General features: G+C 53.7%; 1 protein-coding gene across 6 annotated transcripts in view; it reads right to left on the reverse strand.

The window, feature by feature from the left end:
• RGS3 (regulator of G protein signaling 3) overlaps positions 1 to 18,575 on the reverse strand; it is a 113,409-nt gene that overhangs the window by 77,388 nt on the left and 17,446 nt on the right. For 3 of the 6 annotated variants that reach the window (XM_036411934.2, XM_036411935.2, XM_036411938.2), the window contains exons 6-10: positions 10,469 to 10,529; positions 9,061 to 9,151; positions 8,371 to 8,426; positions 1,959 to 2,040; positions 728 to 833 (exon numbers count right to left, since the gene is read on the reverse strand). In XM_036411934.2, the coding sequence (XP_036267827.1) occupies positions 728 to 833; positions 1,959 to 2,040; positions 8,371 to 8,426; positions 9,061 to 9,151; positions 10,469 to 10,529 (396 nt within the window). Of the gene's footprint in view, positions 1 to 727; positions 834 to 1,958; positions 2,041 to 5,908; positions 6,231 to 8,370; positions 8,427 to 9,060; positions 9,152 to 10,468; positions 10,530 to 18,575 lie in introns of those variants that run through there. The other 3 variants (XM_036411937.1, XM_036411936.2, XM_036411946.2) reach the window with 3 other exon arrangements.

Genomic DNA, 18,575 nt, shown 5'->3' on the forward strand with positions numbered 1-18,575 from the left:
GAGGCCTAGGCCAGGTTAAAAAAGAAAGTACCAAATTCAACTGGTGACGTCTGTGGGCAAAACATAAGCCAGGAGGAGCAAGCAAACACCTGCGTGCGTCCATCCACCCAGTCATTTTAGAAGCAGACCAGCGGTGGGCCATGCGGGTTCTATCCCAGCCGGCCAAAATGTGGAGGGCCCAGTCAAAACCGGTTTGGCTCAGTGGATAGAGCGTCGGCCTGCGGACTGAAAGGTCCCAGGTTCGATTCCGGGCAAGGGCACATCCCCAGTAGAGGGTGTGCAGGAGACAGCTAATCGGTGTTTCTAACTCTCTATCCCTCTCTCTTCCTCTCTGTAAAAAAATCAATAAAAAAAATTTTTTTTTAAAAGTAGAGGGCCCAAATATTGTCAAGAGTATTTTTTTTTTTTAATTGGGCAATTGACACATTTGCAACATCTACACACCCTTTAAAAACCACGGGCTTAGCTGTGAGGTGGCAGAAATAATGAGCTCCAGTAGGAAGCCACCCCCCGCCCCCTGGAACCAGAGGGCTGGTTTGAGAGCTCCGGCCCTGCTGTTTGCTCTGAGCCCGAACCGCCCATCTGCAGGCTGAGAAACGGACTCCCTGAGGGGCAGAGCGAATTGCTGACGGCTGGGCGAAGGAGGGAAGGGTGAGGCCCCGTGCCCGGGCTGGGGAGGGGAGGCCTGCCACCAGCTGGGCCTCAGGCAGCCCCCGGCCCCTCTCACCGGATCTCGTGGGCCAGCTCCACGCATTTCCAATGCTCCACGGGCCTCTCGTTCAGCTGTAGCACGGTGTCCAGCTGCTGCAGCCCCGCCCTGTCTGCCGGGCCCCCTGCGAGGACAAAGAAAGGACACTCCAGGGCTCCTCAAGCCCACAACCCGCTGGAAGGCCCTGGGGTCCTCTGCTTCCCCAGGGACCCAGGATAAGGACTGCCGTTCTGTTTCTTTTTCTTTTTCTTTTTCTTTTATTTCTTTATTGATTATGGTGTCACATAATTGTCCTCATCCCCCCCTTCCCATCCTAAACCCCTCCCCAGCGATCAGACTGTCGGGCCTCAGAGGGAAGGTAGGGGAGGGGAGGGGCAGAGGGAAGAGATCAACCGAAGGACTTGTGTGCTTGCATATAAGCCTAACCAGAGGTCATGGACAACAGGGGGTGGGAAAACAAGCCAGAGGAAAATCATTTGGGGAGGGGAGGGGGGAAACAAAACGAAAAGGGATCCAAAGTCAAATTCAGTTTCTTCATCTGAGAAATGAGGGGCCAACCTTGGTGGCTGCCAGGGACCTTAGACCCCCTGGAAGTGGACGTGGAGTGGGCCTGGACCCTCACCTATTCACACTTCTCTGCTGACTATCCTTCTAGCCAGTCCCACCCCACTCCCCAGTACCTCCCTCCTCCCACCAAGAATCCTTCCTTGTTACCAGGCTCACACACTTCCTTCACTCCTTCAGCACCTCAACAAGTGCCAGCCTCGTGCCCGACCCCATGCAGGCCCGGGGGTCACCCAGATCACTGAGCAATGGCTTCTCCTCCCGAGATGCTCACTCCGTGATTAGGAGAAACCTTCTCTTTATGAAAAAATAGGAAGGGATTGCCTATACTTCCGTGCTGATCAGGCTTGGAGTAGGATAAAATACCAATTCCTAAACAGAGCTCAGCAATGACTCATGTTCCCCAGGCAGCCATTATTGAAAATATAGGTTTAGTTCCTGTTTGAAATGCTTGGGAAGCCAACATGTAAAAAAATCTATTTTCATTTTGATAAAAACACACACACAAAAAGAGTGGGTATATTTTCATAAGCCTCTGTTTTATCTGTGGTCACTTAAAAATATTATTCTTTTCGTTTTGAAAAAACGAGGCCACATGTTGCTCTACTCTGGGGCTCCCCTTACATTCCAAGACCCACACGCCCGGCGGGAGAATGGGGCTGCGTCACCCAGGACACTCACTTACCCGAGTCCACCGCCTGGACGCGGACCGGAGAGTCACAGCAGATGGTGAAGCCGAAGCCATCCTTTCCCCTCGGGATGGTGATCTAGGACACAGCCCCGCCCAGTTACTCCCAGGAGCCGACCCAAGGTCAGGAAGCCCCCAGGCCCCACCCCAGAGCCACCCTTCTCTCTAACTGGAGCCGGAAAGGAGGCTGGCCAGCCTCTCACCCTTCCTGTATCGGCCCAGGCATCCTGACCACTGGGTTGTGGGCCAAGCAGGCAAGCTGGGAGCTCAGGCCGACGCAGAGGCAGGGATGGAGAGAGCCTTAGAAGGGCAAAGCTCGCCTTCCTCGGCCCAGCTACATGCAGCCCTTCCCCAAAGGCCCACTGGACCTGCACGTCTGCACGTGGCCTGTGACCCACTGCCTGCTCAGTCCCTCTCTCCTTTCCAGAAACAAAGCCAACCTGCACGCTGCCTTCCCAGAGAACGGGAGGAGGAAGACAGGGACACATGCACTCACACCCTCAAGTCAAAGGTCAGAGGGCAAGTGCCGGGTTCTCGAGACAGTCCATCCAATGAGGGCTCCCAGGTGTGGGGGCCGCTGAACCTGAACTGGCCACTGACCTCACTGAGCCTGCCGAGGCCAGGCTGGGCCTTCTGCACTCCGCCCAAAGCCTAATTGGGGGAGCAGGGAGGGGAGAGCACAGTGTGCCCGTGCGCCCATGTGCCCTTGTGCCCAGCAGCTCCACAACCCCTCCTGTCAGAAGGCCCCTGGGAGGGCTGTGCCATGGGGATGCTCTTTACAAGGCAGTTGTTCAGTCCCTGGTCCATGCCAGGCTCTGCTGAGGCGCGGAGCATGGGGCCCGGGTCTCTGGCTCCCAGAGAGACACGAGGGCACACAGATCTTTCCAACGCAAAGCAGGACATGACAGGCATTGCAGCAAAGCACGGAGGCCGAGCTGGGAGTGGCTCTTTGTGCTTGGCTTCGCGCACCGCAGAACGCAGCAAGTGCGAAGTTAATGAGGACAGCCCAGCAGCATCCCACGGCAGCGGGGAGTTTGGGGGGGCTGGGGGGTACAGTAAAGTCTGCTGACTCAATTCAGTTCAGCCTTGCTGTGCTCCCCCTTCCTGCTCCCCCAATTAGGCTTTGGGCGGAGTGCAGAAGGCCCAGCCTGGCCCACCCCAAAGTGATCCCAAGCTGCTGGGAACAGGTGGCATGAAAGCAACAGAAAACGGGCTGCAGGGGGCTCCGAGAGACCCCCCTGGAAGTGGACATGCATTGGGCCCCGTCGAGGCACAGGGCGGGGGTTTCAGGCAGGAAGAAGCCAACTCAGCAAGCCTGGAAAGGCCAGGGCCGCCCGCTGGCCAGGAGAGTCTCTTCAAGGCTAGGGGCCTGGCATTCGCCCGTCAGCTGTCCTCACCACGGTCAGGCATGAGGAAGGGGAGGGCCGGGGGCCCAGGGTGACCAAGGCCCTTGGACGCTGCCAGGAGGCCCCTGAGGCTCTGCTTCCCACCGGCCCTGGGACTGGATTCAAAGCGAGTCTTTAAAACAGGAAATCTGACAGACAAGGGGGTGGGGGAGGGGGCAGGAAAATACCCTGTTCCCATAAGAATTCTGGGAAAATACGCAGCTAAGACAGGAAGAGAAAAAAAAATGGAAAGAAAGAAAGAAAAACAAACGCTGGAGTAAGTGCGGAAAGCCCAGGCCGAGGCCGAGGGATGCTGTCAGGAGCCTGGCCACTCACCCTCAACCCAAACCCAGGCAGAAGCTGGGATTCCAAAGTCCTGCCAGCACTTCCCTAGTCCGACCCCACAAGGGCCACAGTCCCGTTGGCCTCGGTGCAGGCTCTGGACAGAGATCCTAGCCCCGTGGGCATGGTGCTGGCAATGAGGGACTGGCTCCAGAGTAAGGTGAGCAGACGTCCCTCCAAAAGCGGGACATCTGGGCACCTTACTCCAGAGAGGAGTCTGGAGTTGAACTATGTGCTCCAGCAAAACAGCCTCCCACATCCACACCCGGGTGGCACAGTGGACTGGCGCTCCTCTGCCTTCCTGCCCACCAGCCTAAGAGCCAGCCAGGTCCCTGGTCCAACCAGCTGGGGGTGGGGAAGGCTGGGAAGAGGAGCGGGTATGAAGAAGCAGAGGGTGGGACCGAGCGAAGGAGACAGAATTGTTCTCTGGCCATCGTGCGCGCTGGCCACGGTGAAAAGCCGGGACCCTCACAAACAGCCTGATCCTCATGGCTGCCCGGAGTCGGGTGCAGGGCTGGTGTAATATCCCGTGTGAAAGAGAAAGAAAGGGAAGCCTCCAGCTCTCAGTCCCCCTCTCTGACCCCAGGCCCCAGGGTCAGGAGGTGAGGAGAGCAGCCCCCGCCCTGACTCCGGGACCTCGGTGGCAGAGCCGTCCTTCCTGGAGCTGGTCCTTGCTCTTTCCTGTCTGGGGCAGAAACTGCCACCGCTCCTGGATCTCACCCATCACCGCACCTCCCTCTGCCCTCCTGCCTGGCTTCTGCGCCTCTTCCATGCCTGGCCTTCATCTCCAGCCGCCACCGCTCATGGAGCATGCCCGGGGCTGTGGCAGGCGCCACACACAACATTCCCCTTATTCTCCCAGCATCCTCCCTGGGCGTGATCAGCCCTTTCCACCGACGGGGAGACTGAGACTCGGGGAAGAAGAGGGACGTGCTCAAGGGCCACATCGGAAGAAAGGTGGCGCTGGATTTGAACCCAGGTCTGACAAAAAGCTGGTGCTCTCAATGCTGCACTGGTTACTAGTGCAGGCTTGTCTTGAACTTGAACCCCAGAGCCCCAGGCCCAGCCCACACTCATGCCTGGCCCCATTGTGACTACAATGTGTCTGTAGTCCCAAGGTGACCAAGGACTTCTTGACTTCCCATTCTGTAGTCCCTCGGGGCCTCACCACTCCACCACCCTGGTGTGGCAGGGGTGGGAGGGCAGGGAGGGGCCATGCAGGGAGGGAGGGCTGAAGGGAGAACCTGTGGGTCTCTGGCTGTGGGGCCGCCGTGCAGGCAACCCCTCTGGGCATCTCCCTTGGACCTAACGCTGCCTGCCCAAAGGAGTCAAGTCCCAGGCGTCAGTCTGTGCATTCGAGCACACAGAGGGACTTCTCTAGTTCACAGTCAGAACAGTTTCTTAGCTCCCATTCCCAAAATCTGGACATCCCTCGCCTGCACCCTCACTGACCCCATGGCTTTATTTTTTTATAAGGAAAAATGTTCATCCCAGTTCCAGAAGAGGCTCAGAGACTAACGGATCATCCTAAGACTGGAGGCTGAGGCCAGACCCCCCGCGGTGAACTTGGGCTCCAGAGCCAGAGGGCTCCGGATCCGCCTCAAGGTATCAGCGGGGAGAAAAATCGTGTGTGCATGTCCATGGGTGAGCACGTACAAGAAAAATCGTACGTGCGCACATAAACACAAACGTCCTATCTCACATACAAGCACCCACTGCCACAGGCAGAAACAGTCACACAATCACACACGCGCGCACACACAATGCAGAGCAGGCACTGCTGTCCCGTCGGAAGCAGGGAAAGTTCGCAAAATTACAAAGTTAGCAAAAAAAAAACAAACAAACAAAAAAAAAAACCCCAGCTGCTCGGCAACTTAGCTACTTCCATTCTCAGGCTTGGGACACTCCTTGAACAACCACGCTCCCACAAAATAAGAAAACACAGAAAATCAATCAATAATCTCACGAGGGACACCACCCGGCCACTGGTTAGGACAGCACCAAGCTGGACCCCATCCGCCCCTAGAGAGAGGGGCAGCGGGCAGTGGCTGGGTCTCCGGTCCAGCTACTGCCTCTGTCCTCCCCTAAATCAAAACGAACCTGCAAGGCGCAGGAGGGGACAAGGACGGCCATAAGGGGAGAGAAGTCCTGCTAGGCTAAGCCCCCACCCCTGACCCCCAATGACACCCCATGCCGCCCCTCAAAGGGCCGGGCACCCACCTGGCGGTAGCGGCGCTCCGAGCACACCTTGCAGAGCCCGTTGAAGCGGTTCATGGCTGCAGGTCCCGCTCCGCTGCTGCCCCATGAAAACCCGGCTCTCCCCCAGCAGCCGGAGCCCGCACTGCGCCCCGCCAGCCTGGCATGACCGCCCTGGGAAGCCCGCCCCGCAGAAGAATGGCAGGAAATCACCTCTCACCTCCCCAGGCCCTGTCTGTGCTGTGTGCCTCTGCATGATAAGCCCGAAGGCTTCCTGAAACCTCAGAATGACAAGGAAGAGGGAGAGTTTTATATTAAAATTCCTGTCAACTAGTTAGTATTCCCCGGGCCCGGCGGGGAGAGGGCGCCTTTGTTCTGGCTGCGTGCTCCGCCACGGGCCACGTTGTGATCACAAACACCCCGGGTTCTCACAAACACCCCAGGTTCTCACAAACACCCGGACACAGGAGAGGCCGGGCAGAAAGCACGGCCCACTCCACACCAGGGCTGCCTCTGCCCGGGTGCAAATCCCAGGGTCCCCACCGCAAGGCCAGGGGCCCAACCCAGCCTACGGAATGGAAGCATGGGTCAGGGGGCTGCACTCTCAGGCGTACCAGCTCACAACAGGGAACATGAAACATTTGGAGTCTGAGGACCTGCCTGCCCCTCAGCCTCTACTTAAAAGCCAGTTTCCTTGTAAGCAGAGTGGGCTGCTTTCCGGTCTGACTGGCCCATAAAGGCAAATTGGGAAGAGTTTCCAATCACCAGATGACCCAGCCTCTTCATTTTATTTATTTTTTATTTTAAAATATATTTTATTGATTTTATTACAGAGAGGAAGGTAGAGGGATAGAGAGTTAGAAAATCGATAAGCGAGAAACATTGATCAGCTGCCTCCTGCACACCCCCCACTGGGGATGTGCCCGCAACCAAGGTACATGCCCTTGACAGGAATCGAACCTGGGACCTTTCAGTCTGCAGGCCGACACTCTATCCACTGAGCCAAACCGGTTTCGGCTGGCCTCTTCATTTCACCCAGGAAGAATTGGAGGCCTGGAGCAGTCAAGGTCACACAGCTGGGTAAGATGCAGCTGGGACCAAAACTCCATTCCTGTCCCCTGTCTTGTAGCACCTGATGAGCCTACACCCGCCTCAGGGTCCCTGGAGAAACCATCCACCCACCCACATCCTGGATGCCTGAGCATATCCCTTCATCCAGCTCAGCTTTGGTTGTCACTCTAGTGGACAGGTCACCCAGGTCTCTAGACCTCCATCTCCCCATTCGCACAATGGACAAGTTGAACAGGTGACTTTTGGGGGGTTCTCTCGCCCACCCCCAACAAAACCTCCAACAGTCACGCCCACTTGGCTGAGTCCTACAGACAACTTCGAGTGTGCACGCCCCGGAAAATCAAAGGCGCCTCAGAACCATGCGCCCTGGGCTCGGGCCTGTGTGTAGAGGCAGGGCTGTCCCCAGCCACCTGGAAACCTGCAGTGTTGGCGTCCCCGTGACCCCCACAGATCACCAGCGAGGCTCCCTGCGCACTGTCCTCTGTGACCAGCAAGTACAGAGAGAGGGAGGGAGGCCACTGCAGGTCTCCTACTGAAGCCAGAAGACAGCTCTAAACTACTAACAACGTCACACAGAAAACAGTAACTGACCAGTGTTATCCAATACAGTGGCAATCAGATACAAGTGCAAGGTGAATTTAAATTCAAGTTGAATAAACGTCAGGACCTCAGCCAGACTAGCCATGTTTCAGGCGCTCCAGAGCCACAGGCAGGCAGTGGCTGGCTACCATATTGGAAAGCATGGCTGCGGACTGTTCGCTCCATGAGGGCAGGGACATCCGAACCATGCACATCCCCCTCTTCTGTGAGACAGGGAAGTGGCAGCCCCCTCGGAGGTGGGAGGTGGGATTAAATTCAATAACAACAGCACCTGGCACACTGGGCTACTCAGTCTCTGGGACTTTGTTTCTCCCTGTCTGTGTTGCTGAAGAAATCCATGGCCTACCTGCCATGTTCTGCAAAGAGACAAAATGAATCTGGGGCCATTCTCCCATCCCTATGTGAAGGCTCCTCCCTGGATTCAAAGCCCTGATGGAGCGAGAACCATGGGTCTCAGGGTGAGACTCCTTGACATGGAGCAGCCCTAACTTGAGAGGAGAATGCGGCCTCGGTTCCAGGGAAAGCAAGGTGTGTGCGGAGGCCTGTGGGGAAGGGAGGACTCAGCTTCAAGAGGCTGAAAGTCAAGAAGATCTGATTCCTCCATTTCCAGGGCAAGGGCCTGGCTCTCCCCGAGCTTGAGGAGCCAGAGGAGAGCTTCAGAAATAATCCCTCAAAAATGCACACTTGCTGAGTTTCCAGGCACCCAGTGCTGTCCTGTTTAGGGGTCTCCGGGGCCAAGGGACTGACCAAGAGCAGGTTCTAACCCGGAGCAGTGCTCAGGCCCATGAGTTCAACGCAGGCTGGTCCGCACCTACCTTAAGTTCTTCCCCGTTCTCAGTGTCCTCACCTCCTGGCATTCTCAGCAGCGGGTCTAGGAGGCAACAGAGCGGCATCAGAAAGTGTCTGCTGGCATGTAAGGGTCCATCCCACAGACCACCCAGAGGACCAGGCCCGAGTGGCAGGCCCATGTGGCTGCCCACGTCACTCCTGGCCTCCAGGACGTGGGGATGCCCGAGCTCGGGTCAGGCAGGGGCTCAGGAGCCATGACTATGTGTGGGAGGGACAGAACAGAGGAAATGCAAAATCCAAGTCCTGAACCTCGGGACTCATGGCCAGGCCCACGGGCCCTGACCACAGAGGTGGGTTAGCAGGGCAGCTGGAGAGGATCCTGAGGCGACTGGCCCTGGGAATCAGCCCATGTAGGAAGCTCCCGAAGCCCACCCTCCCTGAGCTAGGGGTGGCACCGAACCACGTGGGATCAGACTCTAACCCTATCCAATCCAGCCACATACATCAGGGTACGTGGGCAAGAAGCTCCCTGATGCCCACATGCTAGCAGGGCTTCGAGAGAAGTCCCTGGACCTGAGATCTAATCATAGCTGGGATGACATCTGCCACAAAACACAGGCACTGATGCTGCTGCCCAGGAAGGGAAGGGGGAGGTCCGGGGGGGGGATGGGGGGTGGCAGCACATCTGGGCAGAAGCTGAGGTGGTGTGCAAATACCTCTCAGGGGTCGCAGTCGCCGCCTAGCCACCTTCAGGTGCTTGGTCCGGCCCAGGTCCTCCCCCAGAAGGTAGTACCAGCCACTGATCTCCTGTCACAAGAGAAGACATGACACACTCAGAGGAGGCAGAGGGCACAGGTCAGGCAGCCACCAATACCCCTCAAAGAGCAGCAGCATCTCTGCAGAGATGGACACCCCAGCGTCTCTTCCCCAAAAGTAACTGTTGTGACTACACCTCCAGGAAGCCTTCCCTGATGCAGTGAACAGAGCTGGTCCTCCCTTCTGCTGAATTCCCACAGTTTACTTGCATACCTACCTCCCCCACTAAGCTGTGAACAGACTCCTTGATGTGCCTGGTATACAATAGGAGCCCAATAAATGTTGACAGAAGGGAGGGAATGAAGGATGGAGGGAAATGCCAGAAAGTAGGCATCCTGAGGCTCCTGAGCAGTCTCCAGGGTGGAACATCTTCTCCCAACAGGGAACGAAGCCCAGGTTGCAATCAAGACATTTGGGACCCTTGCCGAAATCAGTTTGGCTCAGTGGATAGAGTGTCGGCCTACAGACTGAAAGGTTCCCGGTTAGATTCCAGTCAAGGGCATGTACCTTGGTTGCAGGCACATCCCCAGTAGGGGGTGTGCAAGAGGCAGCTGATCAATGTTTCTTTCTCATGGATGTTTCTAACTCTCTATCCCTCTCTCTTCCTCTCTGTAAAAAATCAATGAAATATATATTTTTTTTTTAAATAAAAAGACATTTGGGACCCACATACAGGATAAAGGGTTCTCGGCCACCTGCCCAAGACCTTGCTGCCAGGACACTAAGCTGGGTGACAGGGCTACCTGGCAACACTGTGTGGCAGGCCATCGGGACATCACCAGGGACGCACAAAAGAAGCATGTCCCTCTCCTGCTCAAAAGCCTCCAGTTGGATGAGGGACGGGCTACCTGGGGGAGAGGTCTCTAGACCCCAAGGAGGCCTCACCCAGCCAGAAGGATAGCTCCATGGAGGATGTTCACTCCACCCCTGGGTACCTGCTTGGCCCCAAAACACAAGCCCTGGTAGATGACATCGCAGTGACCTCTGGGGCATACCATGAGTACCTGGTCCTCCTCCTCCAGGAAGTCCCAGGAGTCCTCTGAGCTTCAAGGGACCTACCCGTGTCCTTAAGGGCAGACACCAGAACCAGAGTCCCCTGGGAGGACTTGGGTCTCCTAACAACTGCTCTGTGACAAAAAGAAATCAAGAAGGGACCCAAACCCTTGGCACATAGATGACAACTGCAGTGTTGTTATTCAGGCCACCGGGCACCGGTCTAGCACAGAAAGCAGCCCTGCCCACGGGCTTCCAGACAAAGCAGCTCGGCCTAGGTGGGATGACCCTGCCAGAAGCTTCCCGAGGACTCACCTTGTCTGGAGTCAGGAGAGACCTCACCCCGAAGCTCATGCAGCCGATGAGTCCGCTCTGTCTGGGAGAACAACACAGACGTACGTCAGCACCTTAAGTCAGGAGATCGTTTACCAAGTGTAGGGTGGATTTGTCGGATGCACTGCGGTTTACATCATCTCATTTGACCTTTCCAACTTTCATGAGTTAGGCTGGAGGAAAGTTATTTCTCCATTTCACAGATGGAAAAACAGAGGCTCAAAGTTGGTCCCCTTTCCAAGGTCCCTGAACTAATCAGTAGCAGTGTCCCGTGGGAAACCCAGGGGTTCCAGGTCATGGGGCGGCACTCCCTCCATCCGCCACAGAAGCTCAGAGCTACCTCACAGGTTTTAACTGCTCTGGTGCCAGTAGATCCAAAGAACTGGTCCCCCCAGAAAACTGCAGCTTCCATATTAGCTGATGGTGCTCAACTGAGGACAAAGGTTACGAGAGCACAAGCTCAAGAAGCTCTGTCTCGGGTCCAGGCAAGACCTGAGCAGATCCTGGACAGTCTCAGATCAAGATCAAATGCAACAGAAAAGTCGACGAGAGCAACCTGACCGGGTGGCCAGGAGGACAAGTAGGCATGAACCAGGATCAGGCCTCGAGGGGATGTCACTGTGGCGAAAGGCTGAGGTCCTTCTTGGTTAAGAGTCATTCAAAGTTCCTTGAAGACGGTCCATTATTGAGTCCCAACAGTCAGGGACTGATGGATACTTGGCAGCTTTCAATAATGATGGCAAAGATGAATACTAATGAAATGCAAAAAGAAAAATCTCGCTACTGTGAGAAAAGGAAATTCACAAATCTGTCCTTTCATGAGGAAAACGCCCACAAAAAAATATTCACAATGGATGTTAATGAGAAACGCCCACGAAAATTAATAATGATTGTATCTGGTAGGCGGGATTAGCGGAGGTTTTGTTTTCTCTGGGTTTTCAGTGTTTCCCAATTTTCTTAGGGAACAAGCAGTACTTTTATAATCAGGAAAAATAAAAAATAAAACACAGTATAAAGGTATTGGCAAGTGCTTCTATTCTACAGCATCGTTCTCCATCCTAACACCGGAGTTGCTTTTTAACTTTTCTATTCTCTCTCCTAGCACATCCCTGACTCCGACTCCTTCAGATTGGTTTACTGTTAATCAGGAAAGAACATGGGTATTTGGACTGGAGCACAGCCCTGGTGGCTGACGTCAATGTCTGAAAGACCCACTCGGATCTAGCATGTTCTGTGGAAGGCACAATAGCAGAGCCAAGATGGCCTGAGCTCCTAGATGGGCAGTGAACTCCCTGGGGATGTGTCTCCTTGGCACCTGGTCTAAGGGGCCTCAGCGAGGTTGGTGGCTAGAGTCAGGGGGTGCACCCCAGAACCCCCTGAAGTGCCTGCCCACATCCTATGCCCCAGAGCCTGCTCCCGGAGATCCGGACCCACAGTCTCAGGCGGGGTCCAGGCAGGTGAGTCTGGAGAAAGCACCTGCCATGCCTGCCCCAGGGAAGGACCAGTGGTCTAGAAGGCCTGTAGAAATGCATATTGTTTGCATTCTCCAGAAAGGGTGGCAGCTCACTGCCTAACAATCCGAAGCAAAATAAAACTGGCTTCTTGAGGGTAACCACGCCAAGGGAGGGGCAGAGATGCAGAATGCCGGGGCCTCGGCCTCACACCAGCGAGCCTGCCCTGCAAATTCTGCCCCTGGCCTGGTCCCACCGGCTACTCTTACTCTGCTGCACCGCCTGCTCTCACTCCCTGCCCCATTTCCTGCAGCCTGGACTCCACCTGCTCCTCCCCTCTTTCTTGCCCCCTCCCATCATACACGGCCATATTAATAATCCACCCAAAGAGGACAGGGTGATCACCCCAGTAAAGTGACCCTTCCACAGTCCCCTCCCAAGCCCACCACCACCAACAAACACTCCTCCCTCCTGGCAAGTGGCCGAGGCAGCACTGACGGGGAGAGGCAGCTGCCGGGACCGTCACAAGCGCAGATGCTGCCCTGAGCTGCCATTCCACAAAAGCCTTGTCGAGGCTTTGCCAAGGTCCTCATCACCAATTTAATTTTGTTTGTCAACACATGCAAGAGCAGGCCAGCTGGCACCTAGTGCCCACATGTTCCTTCTACACTGGGCATGGCTGTAACACTCTGAGTCTCCAGGCACAATGCTCCTGCTGTAATAAAGGCTGCCGCTCCCTGCTCTCCGGGAAGTTCAGTTTTCACTCCCTGGTGCTTAGAGAAGGCTAAATGGTTAATAGCCTTCTAGGAGCGTTGCTTCCTGCTAAGGGGCCTGCAATGACTTCATGATAATTCAGGCAGAGTAAACTGTCACAATTCATGTCCATAAGCAGGACCCTCCCTCTGAGTGTTTTTCAATTGGGCACTTCTTAGACCTGCTTTTGAAAAAAATCTCTGGAGGGAGAAAGACTTCTTTTGCATGTCACCTGGGTGCACAGCAATATACCAGTCAGCTTATAAAACCAGGAACAACATGCACCCTGGGCTGCCTGAAGTTTTGCGAGGAACCAAGCCTTGGTGACTTCTGGTTGCCGAGCCCTAAGCACAGGGGTTGGTGCACTCAGTGAAGACTTGACAAATGGATGAATCCATTATGCCCATGGTTGTCAGGCACTGGGCAAGGAGCCACAGCATCTATACTAATAATAGAGTAATATGCTAATTAGACCAGGAGACCTTCCAGGGAGGGCAGTTGAGGGCAAGCAGGATGGCAGGCAGAGTGGTTAGGGGCAATCAGGCAGGCAGGAAGGTGAACGGTTAGAAGCCAGTGGTCCCAGATTGCAAGAGGGATGTCCAACTGCCGGTGTAGGCCAGATACCACACACACCAGCAGTCAGACATTCCCCCAAGGGGTCCCAGATTGGAAAGGGTGCAGGCTGGGCTGAGGGGCACCCCCCTCAGCCACTAGTTAAGGAAGTAAGACAAACATGCAGAAATTTAAATGGCAGTTCAGGCCAGCAAAACAGGGATGTCACTAGACAGGGCAAGGTGGACAGATGAGCAGTGCAGGAAACAATGATGAAAGCTCAGGAGGCAAGAGGTAGTTTAGGGCTAAGGTGCTTGAAGAAGGCCCAAAGAGTTAAGCCTCAGAGAGTGAGAGTGAGAGTATTTTAGGCAGAGGCTCAGGGTAAGGCTTCATGGAACACTCAAGGGGAAGAGTGCTTGGCTCCGTTTACTTTTGAGCATAAAGTAGGAAACCTCCGCAAGGCAAAAGGCATTGCTATTTTGAGGGGGTGCCCTTCCATTCCATCTCAGGGACCTTGAACTATTTCTGTGGCAGGGCTACTCCATTTAATCTCAATTTATTTTTAATTTGATGGGTTAAATCGAACCCATTTTCCCATTCATTCTTTCTTTCCTTAGGCTCAGTTCCCATCTCTGGTCACAGGCTTCCTAACATGACAGCACTGTGCTCGGCACTGAGGTCCTGTTTATGAAAGGAGATTCAAGGAGAGAGCACGTGCGGAGTACCCATGACCGTGCGACACGGAGCAAGCAGGCTCTCCATACATGTAGAATCTACATTGTAGATGCTCCTAACATAAACGAGTATGTCCTGCGGGCTTTTGTGCATGCTGCTGTTGCTGTTTTTAACTTGGTGCATGACATTACAAATCTAAGCTTGTACTCTGGCCCCAAGTTCTGAAAATGCTATGAGTAGAAGCTTCCATTAGGCTTTCACCATACCATCCAACAAAACTTTTAAATAGCTCGGTTCCACAGTCAGTGATATTAAGGAATTACTGTCAGTTGTTAAACATGATAATGGCATTGTGGGTTTGTTGGTATTTTTTTAAGCCATCTTTTATAGAGATATAGAGATGAGATGAGATGAGGTCTGGGATTTGCTTTAAAATAATCCATGGGAAGAGGGGAAGTGAGTAGGGCCACAGATGAAACAAGACTGGCCACGTATTGACAATTGGTGAAGCTGGGCTAAGCGGAGGAGGGTTTATGCTGTGATATTTTCTACCCTTCCATACGTTTGAAATTGTCTACGCCTTCTTAAAAACTCTCAGAACCTGACAGCTGAAAGGCACCTTAGAGGGCGGTGCATTTTACAGACGAGGAAACGGAGGCCCAAAGCAAGGAAAGGACTCACCACAGACTCACAGCAAGTCTGAGCGAGGCCAAAATCTAGTGTTCTGAGCCAGTTCTCCTCCGCTCCCACTGTGATCACCAGGAAGAGTGGGAGTCAGCCGGCTCTCCCCCAGAACATCTTTGCAGAGCATCTTGTTTCCCTAACTCAAGTTCATGGTCATCACTGGAAAGATCGTGAGAATCAATGAAATTAGTGCCTCCCTTGTATCTCCTATCATCTGCAAAATGTAACTGCCACATGTTCAGCTGGAAGGCACATAAAACGACGTTATAAATGCTATGGAAAGTACATATACTGACACAGGAAACATAGAGTTTGGGAGTCACTTATCACCTGTGTGAGACTGTCAAGTGTACTATCACGTGGTCACCAGGACATGAGTTTGGCACCAGACTGCCTGGATTTGTATGTTATTTTCATCACATCTTAGCTGTGTTATCTTGGGCAAGTTACTTAGCCTCTCTGTGCCTCTGTTTCCTCACCTGTAAAAGAGCAACCATAATCTCTACCTCATTTGGTGTTATGAGGATTAAATTAGATAATGCTTACTAAATTACTTAATAAACATGAGCTGTGACATGTCCTCAGTCAAGTTCCTGGGCCTTCAGAAGCCTCACTTTCCTCCTCTCTGAAAAGAGGGACAGTAATAATTCCTACCTCTCGGGGTTGCTATGAGGATTAAATGAGATAATGTATGCAAAGTGCTCTGCACAGAGAAGAGTTCAATAAATGTTGGTTTCCTTCCTCCTGTAATTGTCTGTCACGTTGATGAGTTGAATGTCCGTCCTTCAGAGAAGCACAATTTGATTTGAGAGCGAGGAGCAGGGTAGAAGTTTCCTGCGATCGCTCTGTCTGCCTCCTCCCGCTCAGAAGCCTCCTGGGTCGGATGATGGATCAATACTGCGCCTCCCACCGGCTGAGCCCTGAGCCCTGAACCGCTGAGCGGGTGGCTGGCGCTGACAGCTTTGTTCAGCAGGGCCCTCTGTTCCGAAAGGCAGGCCTGTCTGAGCCTGCTCTGTCCCTCCTGAGCTTCGGGTTGGGACTGTGACCACAAGTTCAACTGTTTTGTTAATAAGGAATCTCACTTTCCCAAAATAGGCAACAAGTGGAGACACTCACTGCCTCTGTCACGCTGTCCTGCTGACTCACCCTCCGGCCTCACCTTCTTTTCCAAAAGCTGCGAGCTGCATTGCTGACGTCTCCAGCAGCCTTGGGCTTGCCCTGCTCTCCCAGGAGGGTGGCTCCCGGTGGGGGAAGCGCCAGCTCCCAGTGTGGGGTCTGCCGCCAGCACCTGCTCCACTCCTTGCCTCCACCCAGTGGGCATGTGTCTATTGTTTCTCTGAGCCCCTCCTCTGTCACTTCCCAGCTTTCCCTTCAAGACAGGATTCTGACCCGTGGTCCCCGGCACTCACTTTCTTCCCGGGCAATCTGACCTGCTCAGAATGGCACCCACCACCTCGGCGGTCCTGGCTTTCACATACTCGCATGAGCACAGACCCCCCTCCTCCCCTGAGCTCCACGAGAGCACAGACAGCCCCTCGCAGCCCTTCCCCGGCTGCGGTCCACGCACCTCCACCTCACCGTACCCAGAGCTGGCTCCCTTCCCCTCCGGGACACGCTGGCTTAGTCGGGGACACCACCCAACACCCAGGAGTCATCCTTGACTTCTCCCACCTGCTCTCACGCCCAGATCACCAGTAAGTACTATCAGTTCATCTCCTATGTCCTGGGTCTTGTTCCCTCCCCTCTATCCCTAAATCGCCTCTCTCACGGATCACCACAAGAATCTCCTGGTTCCTCCCCAACCTTCCTAAGATCTACCAGAATGATAGCTCTAGAATGCACATCTCTCATTCCCTTGTTCAACACCCTTCGGTCCCTCCCCAGTGCCGGATTACCAGACACCAATCTGGCTGCATAAGGCTCCCCATGAGAGCTTGTGCAAATGCAGATTCCTAGGCCCTGCCCATGAAGATTCGGTGGCACCTGGGAATCTGGGTTCCTCACAAGCATCCCAGGTGATTCTGATATATATATATTCAGGATTGAGAACCACTGGCCCTTGGAAGAAAAACCCTAAGGATTCATCAGATTAGGCTTTTGACTATTTCTTCATCTTACCTCTAGCCAGTCCCTACTTTGTACTTGACCTCCCAGCAAGGCCAATGAGTTTGTAGATCCCTCTACACTCTTGCCCTGTCCCCTCCCCTCTACTGGTTCTTCCTTCTGTCCTTTCACTTGAGCAGCGAGGAGACAATACAGCGTTGAGAGTGAGGACTCTGGGGTCTAACTGCCTGGGTTCCCACCCTGGCTCTACTGTCAATGTCTGTATGACTTTGGGCAAGTTACTTCCTCCTTAGCTTCAGTCTCCTCTTCTGAAAACTTAAGATAAAAACGTACTCCCTTTAGAGTCGCTTTGTGAATTAAATGAGGTAATACACTATTAACACCTGTCTTGTGGTCAACACCCAGTAAACGGTTGCTCCTATTTTTAAGGCAATGTCCTCCTCCTCACCCACCTCCACCTCAAGTCTCTATCAGTGATCCTCTCGAGAGCAGGATGGTCTCTGATCGGCCCCATGTATCCCCAGAACCTACGACAATGTTGCCACATTGGCACCCAGGAAATGGCAGCTCAATGAAGGAGGCCCACAGCACCATGAGCTCCATTCCATGATTTTTTAAAAATAGATTCTCTATTAAAAGGCAATTCCTTCCTTATGAAGGTTAAATAAGGCTCAACTTTAGAAAGATAATAGCTATAAAATTTAGGGTATTAGTCTAACCGGTTTGGCTCAGTGGATAGAGCGTCGGCCTGCGGACTCAAAGGTCCCAGGTTCAATACTGGTCAAGAGCATGTGCCTTAGCGTGGCATGCAGTAAGGGGCATGCAGGAGGCAGCTGATCGATGTCTCTCTCTCAGTGATGTTTCTAACTCTATTCCTCTCCTTTCCTCTCTGTAAAAAAATAAATAAATAAATAATCAATAAAATATATATTTTTTAAAATTTAGGGTACTAAAAAGCATTCATCCTTAAAATATTGTCTGGGCCTAAGAAGGTGAGTTGAGCTAATTTACAGACATTTTACAGACACCATTTGGTTCTATGGTTGCTTGACAAATGTTACCGGCCACAGGGCCTCCCAGATTTCTTCGGCTGCACCAGGTGAATGAGCCCCTGCAGCTCCCAGTCGGCTGTGACCATCAGTCAAGTGCTCTCATCCCCTTTCCTTCACAGCGATCCTCACCCTCCGTGCCCCGAACTCCTCCCCTGCTCCATACTAAACGCTATCACTAATGACTGTAGCTGGCCTCCAGCATGCTGCAATGCAGCCTGCTTGGAGTCTCCTACACAAAACTCCTGCATCTCCTAAACTGGCCTCCCACGGCAGCCCAAGCCCTCCGCACACATGCCTGCCTCCTGGCCTTTGCTCATGCTGTGCCCCTGCCTGGAAGACCTTCCGACCTTCTCTCCTTGTCTTGTTCTCGATCTCTGCCCCAAGCTCAAAACCCCCCTTTCTGCATGAAGGCTTCCTTGGCCACCTCAGCCTACAATGAACTCTCTCTCTCTGCCCACATTGACTGTCCTACTATTCATTTCATTCTTTTATTCATTGAACCAACAGACACTACACTTCCGTATGCCAGGCACTTGGCACAGTGGGTGCGTAAGAGAGAAATGGGCCCATTTTTCATGGAGCTTCTACTCCCGTGGTGCTGAGCCTGTGCATGCTGTTACTCTAATTTCTGTCCTGGTGTCCCTTACTGACAGGAGGTGTCCTGAGAGCAGAAGGTAGGTAGGTTGCATCCCTGGTGGCCATCACCGTGTCTTGCTGGCGCCAAGGGCACGGCAAACGCTCTCTGATAACACGATCCTTGGCATCACCTGGAGTGACGGGGACTTGGTGGCACATTTGGCTTTGCTACGGCTGGTCACTCATCCACTAACTGAGCCCCTGGCGTATGCTGGCCACCTG

Source organism: Pipistrellus kuhlii, unplaced genomic scaffold (genome assembly GCF_014108245.1).
Source record: "Pipistrellus kuhlii isolate mPipKuh1 unplaced genomic scaffold, mPipKuh1.p scaffold_m20_p_43, whole genome shotgun sequence".
NCBI lineage: Eukaryota > Metazoa > Chordata > Mammalia > Chiroptera > Vespertilionidae > Pipistrellus > Pipistrellus kuhlii.